This window comes from Colobus angolensis, unplaced genomic scaffold (assembly GCF_000951035.1).
Source record: "Colobus angolensis palliatus isolate OR3802 unplaced genomic scaffold, Cang.pa_1.0 Scaffold144, whole genome shotgun sequence".
In the NCBI taxonomy this organism is placed as follows: domain Eukaryota; kingdom Metazoa; phylum Chordata; class Mammalia; order Primates; family Cercopithecidae; genus Colobus; species Colobus angolensis.
Window position 1 is genome coordinate 3,482,946 of NW_012114533.1, and position 20,637 is coordinate 3,503,582.

Here is a 20,637-nt window from a genome sequence, read left to right on the forward strand (position 1 = left end):
AATGGGTGCAGCACACCAACATGGCACATGTATACATATGTAGCAAACCTGCACATGGTGCACATGTACCCTAGAAGTTAAAGTATAATAATTTTAAAAATTAATAAATAAATAAATTTAGTTCCAGTAGCCCTTGTTTGGGGACAACTCCTGGCTTTGTGATTGTAGCCATTGAAATTATCTAAGCCTTATTTTTCTCCAGAAAATAGGGATAATGTACTTATTTCACAGGGCAATAGCCCTGTGAATTGATAGTAAATGTAAAAAATGTTTCATAAGTAGTGAAGCATTGTCTAAACATATAAATTAGTAATTTTCTTCCACTTTTCTAATAGTGATATTTATTTGAATAAAAGTATCATTGAGGGTTCTATTTTATAAATCTCTTTATTGATTGTAACAGTTGCAAAACCTGGAATATTAAGAATCAAAATAGTGTGAATGAATAATCACAATTATGAAAAAATTGTAGAAGTGTACTTTACTAGCAATGGCTGAAATAGGCTGGTTAGTGACCTCATAACCTGTAAACCAGCAAAAACTAAGTATCTCCAGAAGGAATAAGGAGATTGTAAAAATCAACTGGAGAAAGACAAATTCCAGTAGGGGGGTATCTGGGAGTTCAAAGGACGTGGCCAGGCTTCTGATCTAAAGACACTTGGATTATCTGCCACTGTCTCTCAACGAGCCAACATCTACTCAGGGAAGACAAAGACAAAGTGTTGTTTCTAGAGAGGAAAGCAAAGGAGAAAAGTAGAAACTGTAATAGAGAAGTCACCATGATGGAACTTTGCAGTGACGGAATAAAAAAAGGAAGAGAGTCAACTAGTGTTCCAACCTATAAAAAAATTGGAACCTATCTCCTGATGGATGAATTTTCTCCTCAAGCTTGTCGTCACTGATCATAACTACTGTATTTTCATTTCTTAAGGAACAAAATGGGACTTCATCTTGGTATGGAGGACATGAGGAACATACAGTTGCCTTGAGAAAGTTAACCCTCAAAAACAATGTATCGGCCAGGCGCTGTGGCTCATGCCTGTAATCCCAGCAGGGAGGGAGGCCAAGGTAGGCGGATCATGAGGTCAGCAGATCAAGACAATCTTGGCTAACACGGTAAAACCTCGCCTCTACTGAAAATACAAAAATGAACTGGGCATGGTGGCACACGCCTGTAGTCCCAGCTACTCAGGAGGCTGAGGCAGGAGAATCACTTGAACCCAGGAGGTGGAGGTTGCAGTGAGCCAAGATTGCACAACTGTACTCCAGCCTGGGCAACAGAGCAAGACTCCGTCTCAAAAACAACAACAACAACAACAGAAACAACAACAACAAACCACCACCACCACTAACAAAAAAAACCAATGTATCATATCAGAGGGAAGATGAACAAAATCATCTTAAGGAAAAGAAAAAGCTTCCAGGTCTGCAGAACTCAGTAATCAGCATGAATGTATTTACAAACTGAAAAAAGAAGTCAGGCAGTGGAGGGTTGGGTTAGCACTAAAGGTTAGGAAAAGAAGTTGCTAGGTGAAATTTGGTCTGGGGAGATGGAGCTCTGGCAAGATTGCAATTTGAGATGGATACACCAGGTCTCTGAGCTGGGTTTCATTAAGTATTTGAGTTGAATGTTGGTGGTTTTAAGAGTTTGACCCTTCACCAGCTTCTTTTCTGACCTTATACTCTTTTCCAAGGCATTTTACCTTGTCAAGAGACGCAGGAAGAGATGGATGGGTAGCCAAGCCTTCAGGGCTGCAAGGTGGATCCTGAGCACCAGAACAGCTTGCAAGCTTCTCCCTGGGGAGTACCTTTTCCCTCCTGGCCTCTCCACCCATTGTTTGTGAACACACTTCTCATAATCTAATTTCCAAAGAAATATCTAAAGGAGGCTGTATGGTCAGTCAAAATTAAGTGTTGAGATGAGTTATCATTTCCATCACATTTTCCTCAACCTTGGAATCAATGCTCATATTTACTGAGGGGATTTTCTTTGGTGATACCTGCCATATTCTGCTTACCTTCTTATATACAGAAGCCATGATAACTGTCCGTACTTTTATACCCAGCATGAAGCACAGCTGGAAATAACACTGAAGGCAGAAAGACTGAATGAGAGCTGCAGTGAATAAGAGGATTGCACAGAGATATCCAATCCACAAATACGTGTCACGGTCACTTGCAAAGGAGATCAGCAATCTGCCAGAGAAAAGCCAAGTTAGTTATATCCATAGACCTCCAAGGATGCCTCTCTCCTCATGCACAGCCAGCTAGACTATGCTACCTTTATACTGTAGGTAACAAAAGTGACCAGAATTGTCCAAAGCCTTTGGAAGACCTAAGCTCCACAGTTTTACCAGTGTCCTTTTTGTTTTGTTTTGTTTTGTTTTTGATACAGGGTCTCTCTCTGTTGTCCAGGCTGGAGTGCAGTAGCAGGATCATAGTTCATTAAGCCTCGAGCTCCTGGGCTTAGGTGATCCTCCCACCTCAGCCTCCTGAATAGCTGGGTCTTCAAGTATGTGCCATCACATCCAGCTAATTCTTTTCTTTTGTAGAGATGGGGTCTTGTTATGTTGACCAGCCTGGTTTCAAACTCCTGGCCTCAAACAATCCTCCTGCCTCAATCTCCCAAACTGCTGAGATTACAGTCATGAGCCACCATGCCTAGCCTGGCGTTCTTGCTTTTACTTGGAGATGAGCAGCAAGAACATAGGGTTTATAACCCATGGCAGTGAGAAGGATAATGAAAGAAATGCTCCACATAGCTGCCCCTGCAATGCTTTGGCCCTGTTTTTCCCTGCAGGTGGTTCATTCCACAGATCATAGCAGATTTTGAAGTCTTGTCAAGATTAACCCGAACCGCCCATGGAAGGCTGTGATGGAGAGATGAAGTCAGTTACTCTCCAAGGGTACGCTGCCCACCCTTTGGGCCTGGCTCAGCCCTTAGCAGTTTAACAAGAAAGAGCCCCGAACAATTACCCGGCCCCCTGTGAGAAGAGAGACATGGAAAAGAGAGAGGCTAAAGTACATATCATCATACATCTTGAAAACTGCCTGCAGTCTTCATGAACACAAGGCTAAGGTGGAAGAAAATGATGAGCAGTTTTACAAAATGGGAATTGAAGAAAAGCTCCTGCTTGCATACACAGGGGCAAAAAGGAGGGTGGCCGAGGAGGCCCTGAAAGGACCATCCAAGGCCTGAGGACTCACTTCAGCAGCTGAGGACTCACAAACGTGAAGATGTCATTCACTAGCTTCAGTAGGAACGACTTCAGGAGCACCGTGTAGAAAGTTTTGAACAGAGCCTTGATCAACCAGGATTTTGGAACATCTTTTTTGGTCCCAGACTTCTTTTTTTTCTTTTTAACGTCATCCTAGGTACAAAACCAAACAACAGTGTCCACAGAGTTATGTCTGTTCCTGGCCTGAGCAGCTTCAGGATGGTCAGCCTGTGAGCCCCGTGGCCTTCTATGTACAGGTTTTGATTGTCTCTCCCTGGCCTAGTTGCTTCTGCCCTTCTAGCTGCCTGCACTGTTCCACTCTCCCACTGCTAACTGATACTTGTAATCTATTTTGGGTTAGAAAACCAGGAAACTAACCTGGTAAGAGTCCCATGTAAAAACAGAGACCCATCTGCGTGAGGGCCTGAGGGGCAGTCCTGAGAGTGAAGGGCCTGGGCATGGTGCTGAGAGGCCCTTTCTGTTCTTTTCATGCTTGTGGTTGCTGTGAGATGTTATGGGTTGAACTGTAGCCCTACTCCCAAAAGCTATGTTGAAGCCCTAATCCCCAGTACTTTAAAATGAGCCCTTATTTGGAAATAGGGTTTTTGCAGATGTAACCAAATTAAGATGAGATCACTGGGGCCCTAATGTGGTATAACTGGTATTTTTACAAGAAGAGAAGAGACAGACACAAGGAGAAGATGGTCCTGTGATGGTGGAGGCAGAGATCGGAGTGATGCATCCGGAAGTGGAGGAACGCCAAGGGTTACTGGCAAACACTAGAAGGTGGAAGAGAGGATTCTCCCCTCCAGGTTTCAGTGGGAGCAAGTCTGCTATCTTGATTTCAGCCTCCTGGCCTCCTGAGCTGGGGACAGAACATTTCTGTTTTAAGCTATCCAGTGTGGTACTCTATCATGGCAGCCCTGGGAAACACACACATGGGGCATTACAACTCAGTCACCAGCCTCTTTGTCTATGCTTTGGCCTCCTCATCACGTCCTCCTGAGTCTCATCTTGCCCCAGATTCCAGCTTCTCAGCCTACCAGTGACACTCTCTCACAATGTCTTCCACTGAGGTCCCATCTGATGGGTCTCCCTTGCTGGGACAGCTGCCCTGGCTTCCCTTCCAGCTTCTACTCTTGCCCCCAATGATCCATCCTCTGGGGAGCTGCCCAAGTAAGCTCTTTACAACATGAATCCAATCTCCTTACTCTCTGCTCAAAACCTTCCACTGGCAATCAGACTTCAGATAAAGTCCAGATTCCTTATTGTGGCCCACAAGGGTCCACACAGTTTAATCCCTGTCCACTTCCTTGAGCCCATCTCACCCCATGCGTACCCTCTCCTGGATCTTCTTGCCATTCCCTGAGCAAGTCAAACATGTTCCCTTCTCAGCCTCGCATGCCTGCTCCTTCTGACTGGAACACACTTCCCTCCGACTGTCCCTCGGAGGGCCTGATCTCATCATTTCAGTGTGGTTCAGTCATCGTCTCCCTGAGAAGCTTCCCCTGTTACCCTGTCTAAAGTCGCACTTCACTCCAAATACACTACTGCTTTATTTTCTTAATAGCTATTATTACTTTCAAAGAGTAACCTATATATGGGCTTACTATATATTTTCTAGCTCTCAAAAGATGAGCACTCTTTTAGTGCCCGGAATGGTCACTGACACACAGTTGTGCTCAATAAATATTTTCAAGTGAATGAATCAACAAATTGGCTGCTCATGCTAATTTGTACCAAGGTGGAAAATCTAGAAATGCTAAGGTATTATTTTTTTGAAAACCGTATTTCATCATGGAAAATTTCAAAAGTACCTCAAAGGAGAGAGAACAGTACATTACACCCCATGTATCCATCACTAAGGTAGTATTAGTATTATGAATACCATTAATAATATGAAGTGCACTGGGAAGTATGAAGTGCTGTAAAAATGTAGGGACAGAATCGCCATGATGCTGACGTACTCTTGCCTGAAACATGCAGCGCGCTCACACAGACACTCAAGGGAAAGTTACCAGGACAAGGACATCTTGGCTTTGACTCTGATTCTTGTTCAAGCCAGGCAGCCTGGCTCCAGAGTTCTGCTGGGAGCTCTTCTGCTGCCGTTTCTGGAGTGCCCGCCTGGCTTTCTGCAGCTCTGTCTTCATGTGCGTTTCAAACTTGCTCACTAGTATCTTGGTTTTCATCTCTTCATCAACTTCCCAGATATCTTCGAGTGTCAGAGGATGCTTGTAGCCTTTCAGAATGATGCTGGAACAAGAGCGAACCACAGGGTGAGACTCCCCAGGCTGGGTCAGAGGCTATCTCCACCACTTCTCTCAGAACCTACCTCCAGGTTCTGGGATAGAGGGACAGAAGAATGGGACTATCCCCATCTCCTGGCCCTTTGAACTTGACAGAGGAGTGGGGAGAGCAGAAAAAGGAATGGACAGGGTCAACAGAATGTGTTAGAAGACAAGGGAAGGGAAAGAGAGCTAAAAGAGCATCACCTTACCCTGCTCTTGCTCCTTCCTCCTCAAACACTGGCTGCCTCTCTGCCACTCTGGCATCTCCTTGGGGGCCTCCTTGATGCCCTCAAGAAATAAAGCAGCCCCTGTGGCATCTTTGGTTTTGCGTGTGTGTGTGTGTGTGTGTAGTAGCGCAATCTTGGCTCACTGCAGCCTCTGCCTCCTGGGTTCAAAGTGATTCTCCTGCCTTAGCCTCCCAAGTAGCTGGGATTACAGGTGTGCACTACTCCACATGGCTTCTTCTTTTTTTCTGTTGAGACGGAGTTTCAATATTGTCACTAGGCTGGAGTGCAGTGACACAACCATAGCTGACTGCAGCCTCAAACTTCTGGGCTCAAGTGATTTTCCTGCCTTGGCTTCCCAAAGTGCTAGGATTACAGTTGTAAACCACCACACTTGGCCTAAATTATATATTATATTGTTATTTGTAATAGCATCTAACTGAAATCTAGCATTTGGAAATCCCACATTTTCTTTTCTTTCTTTCTTTCCTTTATTTTTTTTTTGAGGGGGGATGGAATTTCGTTCTTGTCACCAAGACTGGAGTGCAATGCTGTGATCTCGGCTCACAGCAACCTCCGCCTCCCAGGTTCAAGCGATTCTCCTGCCTCAGCCTCCCGAGGAGCTGGGATTACAGGCATGTGCCACCATGCTAGGTAATTTTTGTATTTTTAGTGGAGATGGGGTTTCACCATGTTGACCAGGCTGGTCTCAAACTCCTGACCTCAGGTGATCCACCCGCCTCAGCCTCCCAAAGTGCTGGGATTACAGGCATGAGCCACCGCGTCAGGCTGAGAAATCCCACATGTTCTCATAGCTCACTTCTGCTCATCACTACTTTGAAATTATGGTCATCGTTAGACTCATCACTAGATCTTGTTATTTAATGCATTAATAACGAAGTCTATGTGTTACTAAATTATGCATTTGTTTTTTAAATATTTTGGTAACTATATTTCAATATATTTGGTTTTGTTTAGAATCCAATGTCTTTCATTTTATTTTATGCATTTAAAACACTTCCTGAGAAGGCATTCATAGACTTCACCAGCCTGCCAAATGGGTCCCTGCAACTATAAAGGCCAAGGGTGTCTGTTCTAGATCCTCTGGTAGCCCAGGCCAACTATTTCACCCCTTACCCTCCAAACCTGCCTCCAACTTTTGCTTTTCCTGTCCTACTGCCTCCTTCCTCTTCTCCTGTGGGACTCCCAGGCTACCGAAAACAAATCCCCCTCCTTCTTCTCCTCAGCATCCCAATCTGCCCACTGGAGGGCTTGGATTAAGTTGGTCTGTAAGTTTTAACACTCTCTGACTCTAAGTAGAAGAGAAATGGAGGTCACAGGAGGCATTTTTAAAAAATTAATCTTTCCGTTGGGCGTGGTGGCTCATGCCTGTAATCCCAGCACTTAGGGAGGCCAAGGCAGGCAGATTATGAGCTCAAGTTCTAGACCAGCTTGCCCAACATGGTGAAACCCCATCTCTACTAAAAATACAAAAATTAGCTGGGCGTGGTGGCTCACACTGCAACCCCAGCTACTTGGGAGGCTGAGGCAGGATAATCGCTTGAACCCAGGAGGTGGAGGTTGCAGTGAGCCAAGATCACACCATTGCACTCCAGCCTGGGCAACAAGAGTGAAACTCCATCTCAAAAAATAATAAATAAACAAAATAAAAAATCTTTCTGCCACTTTCAGAGGAGTGAGAGAGTAAGGATACAGACAACCCATACTCCAGGCTTTCCTACCTGTCATACCAACTGTAGGTAATGCTACTCAGAAACGAAGCTGTGGATGATGGATTCTGAAAGACACAAAAAAATTGAAAAGTAAACCAATTGGAGACAGGAACTGCATGGGACTCTAAAATCTGAAACCGATTTTTTAATAATATATGTTGTGCTAGAAACTAGATATGATGTTAAAGTCAGCTTATCAACATGTGTTTATTTGGAGACCCTAAAGCCACTAGTAGAATGATAATCAGATTTTCTGGCATAGATATATGAATGAGTTAACTATGCTGACAATTGGCAGGTGAAAGTAAAAGTCAGCATTTTAATACTCTCATCACTATCTGTTTCCTTGTCATAAAATGGTCTTGTGGGGCCTCCATGAGACCCAGACTTCTTAAAGTTATATTCATTAAGATATCATCCAATTAAGTAATATATGAGATAGGCATATTTAGAATCTCACATTTGATGACTCATTATTTTCTGAAAATGCTGAAAAGATCAGGATCAGGATCTGGAATCCATAGGAGATGAAGAACAGGCAGGAGTAGGCCAGATTAGAATTGTCACCCTATGAAGAAAAAAACAAAGAGGAAAAAATGAGCCTTTTGTCCAAATGAAGTCTACATGGTCCGTATATATCAATGCTTGTGATTAAAGCCTATGATCAAATCCCTCTAGTACAATTCGATCCCGGAGCTCAGTTTGATGTAATTTACTCTTAGAAGATGCCCCGTGGTACCTCCTCGTATCATCCACTCTTTTTTCCTTACCTGCAAGAGTGTCCGGATCAGAGTTTGAAATTGGAAAGTGCCACAGAGTATTGAGAGAACCCAGAATAGGGACAGGAACCAGGAGTTTTTCTGTACACACCATTGTCTGCTGTATTGGATCAGCAAAACCAGGAGCTGGAGAGAAATTCACATGATGTTCTGAAGAATACTGCCACTAACCGAGGACTCAGGGGAGAAGGATGTCAGAGAACATGGGAAGAAAGAAAGGAGGGCTGAGGGAGGAGACTGTTGTGACTAATCTGGCCAGGTAGAGAGCACACAGATGCCAGGTTGAACATTTCCCCCCCCATGACATCCAGCTTTTTCTTTCAGTGCCTCATCTCTATGGACCACACACTTGAGTGGGACGCTGGCCAAGAACGTAGAAGATCACTATCTGGGTTTTAGTGGAGTTACTTTGGGAGCTAGAAAAACCTTTCCAAGATGCAGGAAAATTAATTTCAGACATTACGGTAGTAAGATCGGAAGACAGGTTCTAATTAATTAGGTGCAAGGTGTCCGTAGCTTGATTTTCTAATGTAAGATTAAGCAATTAATTTTAAAAAATTGCCCTATATCATCTACTTTAGATATAATAAATTAAATGTTGATTTCCTAGACCTAGTGCTGTGCTCCTAAAACAGCATTCTGGTGGGGAAAGAGCCATGATTTATAACATTTGCCCAGGGAGGATTGTGCCGAGCGCATGGTCTAAAGGGACCACTGCTACTGAGACCCAGCTGACGCTGCTCTGCCTGAACGTAGGTTTGCAATTGCCAGGCATTCTGATTTTTCAATAAAGTTTGAAAGTTCAAATAATTATGCGTCATTAGTTGCCACTGAATTGATGGCAATTAATTAAATTGTTATTTAAACACTGTCTAGGCCCACCCCCCGAAAAAATGCCTGCAGGAGAGACATTAGCTTTTTGATATCAAGTTTATAGAAACTCTAAGCTCACTGATCCATTGTTTAGAGTCATCAATCAATTTAAAAATACTATTTACAGCATTTAAAATATTCTTTTTTTTTTTTTTGAGACTGAGTCTCGCTCTGTCGTCAGGGCTGGAGTGCAGTGGCCGGATCTCAGCTTGCTGCAAGCTCTGCCTCCCGGGTTTACGCCATTCTCCTGCCTCAGCCTCCGGAGTAGCTGGGACTACAGGCACCCGCCACCTCGCCCGGCTAGATTTTTATATTTTTTAGTAGAGACGGGGTTTCACGGTGTTAGCCAGGATGGTCTCGATCTCCTGACCTCGTGATCCGCCCGTCTCAGCCTCCCAAAGTGCTGGGATTACAGGCTTGAGCCACCGCGCCCGGCCCTAAAATATTCTTTTACATCAAGAATCTTAGCTCTCCTCTGTGACCCTTAGATGGCAAGATATGTGGACATAAGATATACATCTTAGTCATGAAAGCTAATACTTAACCTAGGGAGAAGGCTCTATATATTAATGCTCAAATGAAGATGAAAAGCTAAAATTAGTTTCACCCCATTCCAACCAAGCTTTGCCTCACTATGGATCCCATGAAAAAGACAGATGACCTCGGAATTAATTTCATCCCCAAAGAGTACATTTCAGCTAGATGCCTGTGGGTAATGAAAAGGGAAACACAGGGCAGAAGCGGTGATAGGTCTTACCCATGTGCCTAGGTAGAGGCTTGGATTGGTATATCGAACAGCAGGGACTGTGGCTTGTCCAGAGTCTTCTGTGAGTACAAGGGCCAGCTCTATGGCTGCTAGAATAAGAAGAAAACCAACGAATACCTGAGAAGGGAAAAAGACCACTGTTAGGAGGATATCATTCTTTATAAGGTTCTTAGAACATAATGGTTTCCAGTGATGGATAAGAAAAATGGTATACAGCGATTCAGATAACACAACAAATATTTCTGGAATGAATGGATACATACAGTTCAAGTGACAGAATAATGTTCAAAGGATGCCATGATCATTGTTTTTGAGGAATGCTGAGTGTGAAGTTTTAAAATATGTCTGCAGACTTTTTGATATTCCTTTCTTCAAAGAGCAGAGCTTAATTCCCCCTCCCTTGAGTGTGGGCTGGGGACTTAGGGATGTACTTCTGGTGAACAGAAAATGGCAGAAGTGACAGTGTGTGACTTCCAAGGCTAGGGCATGAAAAGCAATGTGGATTCTTTCTCCTTGTTCTCTGTCTCCGATTGCTCATTCTGGAGGAAGCTACCAGTCCGGTCATGAGAACACTCCAGTAGCTCTTTGGAGAGGTCCACTTGGTAAGGAACTGAGACCTTCTGCCAACAGCCAGTGAGAAACTGAGGCTTCCTGCCACCAGCCATGTGAGAGTCATCTTAGAAGCAGGTCTTTGAGCCCTAGTCAAGCCTTCACATGCCAGTAGCCCCAGATAGCACATACTAACTTCAACCTCATGAGAAACCTTGAAGCAGAACCTGGGTAAGCTGCTTCCAAATTCTTGACCCACAGAAACTGTTAAGATTTAAAGAATTCTTTTTTAGCTGCTAAGTTTTGGGGTATTTTGTTATACGGCAATAGAAAGTACTAGGTTTTAAAGGCACTATTCCCTTTCTTAGGCCATAGGTTTTTTGTTTTTGTTTTGAGACGGAGTCTTACTCTGTGGCCCAGGCTGGAGTGCAGAGGCACAATCTCAGCTCACTGCCACCTCCGCCTCCTGAGTTCAAGTGATTCTCCTGCCTCAGCCTCCTGAGTAGCTGGGATTACAAGTGTGCACCACCACACCTGGCTAATTTTTGTATTTTTAGTAGAGACGGGATTTCACCATGTTCGCCAGGCTGGTCTCAAGCTCCTGACCTCAGGTGATCTGCCTGCCTCGGCCTCCCAAAGTGCTGGGATTACAAGCATGAGCCACCACACCCAGCCCCAGTCTTTTTTTTTTTTTTTTTTTTGAGACGGAGTCTTGCTCTGTTGCCCGGGCTGGAGTGCAGTGGCCGATCTCAGCTCACTGCAATCTCCGCCTCCCGGGTTTACGCCATTCTCCTGCCTCAGCCTCCAGAGTAGCTGGGACTACAGGCGCCCGCCACCTCGCCCGGCTAGTTTTTTTTTTGTATTTTTAGTAGAGACGGGGTTTCACCATGTTAGCCAGGATGGTCTCAATCTCCTGACCTCGTGATCCGCCCGTCTCGGCCTCCCAAAGTGCTGGGATTACAGGCTTGAGCCACCACGCCCAGCCATCAGCCCCAGTCTTGATCCCAGATAATGCCAGTCAATATTTGTCCTATGAGCTGAGAAGACATGATGATACACATTATACTGTTTTAAAGGCCCACATCCCCACCTATCAGGAGGGAAAATTACTGCCTCCACTGAGGAAAATATACCAGCATCTTAGCCATCAAAACAAAGATATTTGTGTGGCACCATCTCCCCTCCCCTCATCCTTTTATGCTCCTACCCATCTACCCTTATTCATTCTTTTAAGTCTCATTTATCTAGAATGTCTCAGGCAGAGATAATGGGCCCTTTGTAATGAAAACCAGCCAAGGAAGGAGATGAACGCACCTTTACTTTAACTAACAGGATCAGTGCTATTTAGTAAGGAGTAGAGTCAAAGACATGTTAATAACTGGAATGCATTTTTTCAAGTATATAATACACTACAGGGTGTTTTCCCCACAAGAGACTATGCGGTTTTGGGGGAAAAAAACAGCTTTATAGGTGGTACGTTACGGTTGCCTTTAGGTAAACTAGGAGGTAAAATAGAGCAAGCTAGAGCTAAGGCACCTGCCCTTGGAGATGACTAGAGGATACTAACCAGCAGCCTACTCCCAGGCTAGGGAAAAGGAGGGGGCCTTGCCACAGACTTATATATCTTAAACTCACACAATGGATTTGAAATACACTGAGCAATTTATATCAGAAAAGACCGGTTAACTTTATAAAGAACTTCTACAAAGTAATTTTTAAAAGTACTCTAATAACTCAATGCAAAAGAAGACTATATAATATAAATGGATTTTTAAAAAAAATACAAAAGGCTTTAAAACATATGAGAATATGCTTAACCTCATTAATATGAGAATACAATTTGAAAGTATAATGACATGCCACTTTTGCCTAACCAATTAGCAAACATCAAAAAATGTGATACAAAGTTGGTGAGACCGAGGAGAGCCTCTTTGGAGGGCAGTTTGCACTGTCTATAAAAATTATGAGTTCACATATCCTTAACTCAGTCATTTCATTTTTTTGAATTTATCCTATAGATGCACTTGAATACACAAGTATATACAAAGCTGTGGATTGCAGCATTGCTTATGATGCAAAATATTAGAAACCAATGACACTCATGTCATATAGGGCACATAAATTATGGTACATTCAAATAACAGCATCTCAAGGAATCATTACAAAGAAAGAAGCAGACCTTTTGTGGGATTGAGCTGGTTGTCTCCTGTTAATGTGGAGGGGACTGACTTCATCCTGGCTTTTTGATACTTTTACATTTGGAGAAATTTTACATATTTCTCTAAGATATTCTACCTAGATACTTAAATCTTAAAGCCTTAGCCATTTTTACCGTCCAGCTCTTTAATTTTCCCCCACCTTTTCTTTCTTTTTTTTCACTTTTTCTTTTTCTTTCTTTTTTTTTTTTTTTTTGAGACAGAATTTTGGTCTATTACCCAGGCTGGAGTGCAGTGGTGCGATTTCGGCTAACTGCAACCTCCACCTCCCGGGTTCAAGCGATTCTCCTGCCTCAGCCACCCAAGTAGCTGGGATTACAGGTGTGAACCACCATGCCCAGCTAATTTTTGTATTTTTAGTAGAGACGGGGTTTCACCATGTTGTCCAGGCTGGTCTTGAACTTCTGGCCTCAGGTGATCCACCCACCTCAGCCTCCCAAAGTGCTGGGATTACAGGCGTGAGCCACTGCACCTGCCCCTCCCCACTCCTTTTCAATAACACGAGTGTGAGTCCATCCTGTCTCCAAAGCCTGCCTTATTCCAGAGCATCCAGTTCTAGTGACTCTTTCATCAATGCCTGTGACTTGTGGCCCTGAGGAAAGTTATCCATCCTTGCAAATGACATCTGAGGAGGTGTCCCACTCAGAGGCTCTCTCCTCTTCCTTCCTCTGTGGATCTATTTATTCAGGAAAGCCCTAATTCTTCCACTAGTCTCTAAGTAAAACTACCCACTTCTGCAGAGAAGAGCACAGTGAAGAATGAAGAGAAGGTCTAGGAGAAGAAACAGCAGACCAGAATCATGTTGTCTCCAGCCCAGTTGTGTGTAATTAATGATGGATTTCAGAGATAGAAACACTGCAGCCTCCAGCAGCTGCAAGAACTTTACAATACCCTGAACCTTAGCTACAAACAGCATATGAGCTAGTTACAGAGAATGAAATCTAAGAGGTGGTAGAAAACCAGCTGACCAAAGAATAAGTAACAGTATGACTCAGGGCTCAGCATCTACAGAATACCCAGGCCTCGACTCTTCCTACCGCCTGGGATGCCCGGGGAACACATCTGGAAGCCTTCCAGTGTGGATCAACCATACCTGGAAAAGTCAGACCTGACACACAGAAGACTAGAACAACCAGTCCCGGAACAATCGGTTTCATAAATATGGGGAGGAATCTTGGTAGTCCTGCATGCAGCTCCAGCAAAATTCTCCTGCCAGTTTTTGAAGGCTGTCTTGGAAACTGCTGGGGAGAGCTATGATGTAACACAGCAAACCACTAAGTATTTCAGTGCTTCACAAATCATAGATTTATTCTTAAATTACTCCATGAACATGCAGCCTGAACATGTGTTGAGATGAATATATTAACTCAATTTCAGTCTGGGTAGTGGCGGAATCCTTCCTTTTTCCCTCCCTCCCTCACAGGATTTTTCTTGTTTTACAGCTCTGCATTCTGCCTTGATATCCTGGTTCTCACTGTACCTATTGGGTTGATTTTGGGGGTGGGATATGACTGAAGTTTAATCAAAGAGGTTTCAGTAACCTTGGCTGCTGTATATGACACAATAGATGCCTCTGGCTATAGGTAAGTAGATACAATCTCGTTGGTGTATCTTTAGGATTTAGAGTCTAACTTCAAGAATAGGAAGTAAAAAGTATAAAGATGAAGGATTATTCCTACTTTGTGGGATTGGGGGGCTTTTACTTATTAAAAAAACTCAATTGTTCAGGTGAAGGGTTACACTATAATGCACTTCACTGATTTCCTCAGCCCCTTTAGCTCTGTTTTACCATGACTCCCTAATTTGTTCATTACTCTAACATTAATGGAATGATGTTTTGTATTTTGTCGCATCATAGTGGTATCAGTACGAGTTTGGCTGCTTAGGTACAAATGAATAACATATCCATCAAAAAAGAGAAACATGCAGATTTTTATGTACTAAAATGGAAGGAGGTCTAAGTCACAGAAAAGCACATATGGGACACCAGCATTTGTGTGAAAAAAATATATGTACGTAGCTGTTTGTAAAAGTGCAGGCTATTTCTGGAAGGAGATACAAGGAACTGGTATCAATGGTTGTCAACTAAGACAGGAATGAACGACTAGAGTACTGTGTACCCTTCTGTCCTTTTTTATTTTGTTTTATTTTATTTTTGAGACAGGGTCTAGCTTTGTTGCCCAGGCTGAAGTGCAGTGGTGTGAACACGGCTCACCGCAGCCTTGACCTCCTTAAACTCAAGTGATATTCCCACCTTAGCCTCCCGAGTAGCTGGGACCACAGGCACATGCCACCATGCCCAGCTAATTTTTTAAAAATATTTTTTGTAGAGATAGGTTTCACTAAGTTGGCCAGGCTGGTCTCAAACTCCGGGGCTCAAGCTGAATTGGGAAGCTCCCACCTCAGCTTCCCAAAGTGTTGGGATTACAGGCGTGAGCTACTATGCCCAGCCCCTTTTGTACTTTTTGAATTTTGTGACCCTCTGAGAATTATCTGTTCAAAAGATAAGTTAAATACACTCACACCCCCATTAAAAAAATAAGGAAGTGATATGAACAGACAATTCACAAATGAAATATACGTAACAGATTAAAAAATCAATTGCATTAGTATTCATAAAAATACAAAGTAACTCAATGAGATGTCATGTTTGCACATAAAAGTTGAAAATAACTCAGTGCTGACAATGGTGCAGGGACATGCACTTTAACACACTGTTGGCAAGAATCTATGTTGGCAGACTGCCTGGGCGACAGAGTGAGACTCTGTCTCAGAAAAAAAAAAAAGGAGTGAAATATCGATATTTCAATGGTACAGCACAGATAAACCTTGAAAACATTGTGCCAAGGGAAAGAAGCCAATAAAAAAAGATCACATATTATATAATTCCATTCACATGAAATGTCCAGAACAGGGAAATCGATAAAGAAAGAAAAGAGATTTAGCGGTTGCTAAGGATAACGGGAATGAGGAGACGGGGTTAAAGAGAATGAAATGTTCTAAAATTGACTGTGGTGATGTTTGCATATATGTGTTAATATGCTGAAAAAAACGGAATTGTATTTTTTTTTTTTTTTTTTGAGACAGAGTCTGAAGCTGGAGTGCAGTGGCGTGATCTCGGCTCACTGCAACCTCCACCTCCCAGGTTCAAGTGATCCTCATGCCTCAGCCACCTGAGTAGCTGGGGTTACAGGTGTGTGCCACCACACCAGCCTAATGTTTTTGTTTTTGCTTTTTTGAGATGAAGTCTTGCTTTGTCACCCAGGCTGGAGTGCAGTGGCATGATCTTGGCTCACTGCAAGCTCTGCCTCCCAGGTTCAAGCAATTCTCTGCCTCAGCCTCCCAAGTAGCTGGGATTATAGGCATCCACCACCATGCCTGGCAAATTTTTGTATTTTTAGTAGAGATGGGGTTTCACCATGTTGGCCACGCTGGTCTTGAACTCCTGACCTTATGATCCACCTGCCTCGGCCTCCCAAAGTGCTGGGATTACAGGCATGAGCCACCACGCCCAGCTGAATTTGTTTGTATTTTTAGTAGAGATGGGGTTTCACTGTGTTGGCTAGGCTGGTCTCAAACTCCTGACCTCAAGTGATCCACCACCTCGGCCTCTCAAAATGTTGGGATTACAGGCGTGAGCCACGGCGTCCAGCCTGAATTGTATTAAATGGGAGAGCTGTATGATATGTAAATTATATCTCAATAAAGTATTTTATAAAAGAGTTAATAGCTTTTATTAGGATGGGATATTGGTTTGCTCATTAACCAGCTTCTTCTTGGAAGCTCCAGAAAGTGGAAGAAGCCTCCCAACTTGATTGCTTCTAACCTCAGACAATGACTCAAATCCAAGGGTACTGAGAATGTTATTAAATGTGCAGAGTTGTTCAATGTTCAGAATATTCAAAGTCTAACATACATTTCTGTCCTTTTTTTTTTTTTTTTTTTAAGAGATGGGGACTCACTATGTTGCCAGGCTGGCCTCTAGTGTTCCTACCACTTCCAGCTTCCAGAGGAGCTAGGATTACAGGTGTGCACCACTGAGTTCAGCTCTAACATACTCTTAAATCTACCACTATTCCTAGAATGCATTTAACACCAACATTCAACAAATGTTGAATTCCATCTGAGTGTTTGAAACATGCTAGGTCCTGCGATGGGCACTCAGGTCAACAAGGGAGACAGTGACCCTGCCCCAAGCTCTGAGACTCTTCTTTTTCTAATCAGAATCTAACAAAACCCACGACCAACCCCGACCTCAAAGTGTCAAGGTGAAGTCCACTTCCTTTGGCCAAGCTCTTTCCTCCTTTTAAGGTTCCAGGTAACCTGAGTCATTGTTAGGTATGTTCGTAGAACAATGGAATCTAGTTTGCCTTTCCAAAAATGTGTTGAAAGATAAGGACTGACAGAGGCTGGGTGTGGTGGCTCACGCTTGTAATCCCGGCACTTTGGGAGGCTGAGGCAGGAGGGATCACTTGAGGTCACGAGTTTGAGACCAGCCTGGCCAATATGGCGAAATCCCGTCCCTACTGAAAATACAAAAATTAGCTGGGCGTGATGGTGTGCACCTGTAATCCCAGCTAATTGGGAGGGATTGAGGCATAAGGATTGTTTGAACCCAGGAGGCAGAGGTTGCAGTGAGCTGAGATCATGCCACTGCACTCCAGCCTGGGCAAGAGTGAGACTCCATTTAAAATAGTAGTAATAATGATAATAAAGACAGATAGAAAAAAAAAAAAAAACTAGTGAAAGGAAGCAGATGGAAGATTTTATGAGATAGTTTTACTACCTCAAATGGGGGTCTTGGGTTCCCACAAGACCCCTCCCTAAGTGAGTTGGTGCAGCTGGCTGAGGGCTCCTCCCCTCCTGGCCCCTCCTGGGCCTCTCCCGCAGACCTGTCCTTTCTGTTATTTCCGTACTCATGCTTGTCACTGTGCACACTCACCCTTCCTCCCTCTACTGTGAATGATCATCCTGACTCATCAAATACGTGGGAAAATGGAAACCTTATTTCGGATCCAAGTTTTTGAAGATGAGTGATAGTTGGATTGCCTCAGTGGGGCTGGAGATCCATTATCTAGTTCATTTTCATGAGGTAGGTGTCAACTGAATTACAGTCCACTGATTTATTAGAGCTGTTTAAAGACAGGTGATCCAGTGTTCATTTCTCAAATGCTATAAAGATAATTTGATTGATTATATGCCCTTTGTGTTTAGGGAACCCAATATCCACAAGAATTAAGAGTTACCATTCTTATGCAAAAATCAAAGCTAATTTGATTTAAGAAATGCGGCAAGGGACCCATGAGAATTAGGGTAGACAGAGAGAGCGAAACCCAGAACCTGGCTCTACCTGAGATAATGGCACCTGGGACAGCTGCTTAAAGACAAGGAACAGGACACTAAACACCAAGAAAATGTCTCTACTGTACACCAAGGAACTAGAGTTCAGAAACAGTGGTGTTATTTTACCTGCTTAGCGAGGTAGAGTTTGGTGGTAGAGGATCTCTTGGTCCTGGATTTATACACGTGGAGAAGCTGCCAGGGGGCCAGGAGCCATAGGAAGCCCAAGGGAATCCACACCAGAACAGTTTGCTCAAAACAAAGTGGCAGGTCTGCCTCTGGACTGTCCAGGAATGAGGAATTCTGGAGACCAAAGGGGAAGGATTGTTGTATACATGCATTGTGAAGACAGAAAACCATTCTGCAGCACATCTCACTGCTTCCAGACAATTTAAACTCAACTCCATATCCATATCCAGCCTTACCCTTTAACTATCCATATTTTCCTATTTGTGCACATTGATACAAATTCGCCATTTAATGACAAATGTAGTTACTTTCTGGCCAACCCACCCTCTAAACACCTGTCTTCTTGTGATTCTCAGTGAATTTCTGTACCAGCTATCCTGAGTAAACCTCACCACTGCATTCCAAATTATAGGATGAAGAAGGACTGTTTCCCAGTTTAAAGGAGAGAATAGTTCTCTAGGATATAAAAAATTATTCAAGTTTCTAGCACTAACTGAACTCAGTGGCAGATATTCAAACATGCAGGCGCCATGCAGGGAAAATGCTTAGTCACACTGTAGCATTTACCCTCTGATGGCCAGAGCACTTACATTAAAAACCTGTCCAGTGTCAGCACAGCAGGGACAACAGCATTGTTGGACAGAAGGCTTACTGCCAGCAAGTTTTGTGCAGTCTTTGCATTCTGTGATAAATGGAAGTGTCTTGTGAAGTGGAAGTTGGGGGGTGGGAGGTGGGCACCAATTCCCGTATCTGAGTCACATGAGTGTAGATTTTTCTCTTCCCATAAATAGTTAAAATTTGTTTTATATGGTTATTTGTACAGACTCTTCAAAGAAATGGTTGCGATGCCATGACCAAGAAAGTTGGTCAGGTAGTCAGTGCTCAGAAAGAATTCTCAAGAGATGGCCTGTCTAGATACTGCAGCCCATGAAGACCCACCTTGCCGTGGTATACACTCCTGACCTTGAGGGCCTTGGGACCCAGGTCCTTTCTAACACACGAGGTGCTGCCCAGGTGCTCTGCTATCTCATCCTTGCCCCTCTCACCTCTACATAAGGTTATCAAATGTTATAATTCAGAAGAATCACTTAAGATACTTAAACTATATTAATTGCCCCAGGTGATTCTGATGCTGAGGCTAGGAGTTTGCAGATGACACTCTCTCACTAAACCCTTACCAAAATCACTAAATCTAAGGTCCTTTTTTGTTTTCTATTCCACTAGACCTTTGATACTGTTGATTGGCCTTTATCTTGAAATTTTTTGCTATCTATGACTCCATAATGTTACACTGTTCTTGTTCACCCTCTAAGTGTTGTCTCTTCTTTTCCTTAAAAACAGTGTTACACGACTCCAGTTGTTCAGAAATTATTTCAGTACTCATGATGCCCAAAGTTGCATCCCTAGACTCAACTTCTAGTCTATATCATTAGTTGCCAGTTCTTCTAGAACTTATCATTATCATTTCAACATCAACATGTCTCAGCAAGACTCAGTCACGACCTTCTCTTCCTTCTACTAGCAAAGTATGCAACAACAATTCTCCTTCCTCACACTGATAAAATTGGAAGGTTTTTACCTGTTTCTATTTAGAGAAGGCAATTTTGCAACTAGCTAGTACAAGAGTCTGAGATAAAATAAACATATGACAGAATAAATTGCATTACCTTTCCCAGATCTTATATCCCTTATATTCTCTGGCGATATTATGAATTATGCTTTCTAAAAAGCCTGAGCTTTAGACCAACTGCACATCTAACATTTCTGGATCTTGTTGGTGGCCACCCTAAGTTAACTAACTACCACTTGTTCTGAGTCTGAGAAGAGTCAATATGAAGATAAATGTAATTTCTCACCCAAAAAGTAGAGTTGCAGAAGTTCTCCAGCATGATTCCTGGACTGCGTCTGGAACGAAGACTCTTCTATTAATATGACTGTGTTGTCTCTTCTTTACTTGTTTCCTCAAAGAAGGTGGAACAGGAATTATCTACCATTCTGATGTTGTGTGTAAAGGATGACCTTTCATCCCAACCATTTAATCGTTAACCTTGCCTAGGTGCACATTACGTTGAAACAGTGGATGGACATGTGACTAAAAAGCCCTAGGGACAGGGGGACTCACCAGTTCCCAAAGTACAAGAGGCCCCTGGAGGAGTGGCCGTATATGAAAGGAACCACTGAAAGATGTCAACAGAGCTGGCCAACAAGTCAGGAGTGCGCAGTCTTTCATTTTCCTAAGGACATATGACCCACAAAGGGCAGCATCCGTGGAGGGGCAGGCACCCCTAAATGTGCAGTTTCACTTCTGTTGTAAGATCTTAGAGTTTACAGACATGTGAAATATCCTTCTTCCTTCGATTTTTAATTAAAAATAGAGAACCTAAAACATGGTTTAAACATGACATAAACTTTGTTTGAAGAAGTCAGGTTATAAAATAGCTTATCCAGTGTGAGCCTATATG

General features: G+C 43.2%; 1 protein-coding gene across 1 annotated transcript in view; it reads right to left on the reverse strand.

Annotated features, from left to right (window-relative positions):
• The window catches only part of ABCC2 (ATP-binding cassette, sub-family C (CFTR/MRP), member 2), a 60,138-nt gene extending 39,827 nt beyond the window's left edge, over positions 1–20,311 (reverse strand). Inside the window, exons 1-9 of the mRNA XM_011935560.1 lie at positions 20,032–20,311; positions 18,116–18,289; positions 9,873–9,998; positions 8,234–8,368; positions 7,924–8,031; positions 7,473–7,528; positions 5,237–5,471; positions 3,208–3,371; positions 2,019–2,196 (exon numbers count right to left, since the gene is read on the reverse strand). Of these exons, the coding sequence (XP_011790950.1) occupies positions 2,019–2,196; positions 3,208–3,371; positions 5,237–5,471; positions 7,473–7,528; positions 7,924–8,031; positions 8,234–8,368; positions 9,873–9,998; positions 18,116–18,289; positions 20,032–20,064 (1,209 nt within the window). The 5' untranslated portion in view covers positions 20,065–20,311. The remainder of the gene's footprint in view (positions 1–2,018; positions 2,197–3,207; positions 3,372–5,236; positions 5,472–7,472; positions 7,529–7,923; positions 8,032–8,233; positions 8,369–9,872; positions 9,999–18,115; positions 18,290–20,031) is intronic.
• Positions 20,312–20,637: the final 326 nt, after the last annotated feature.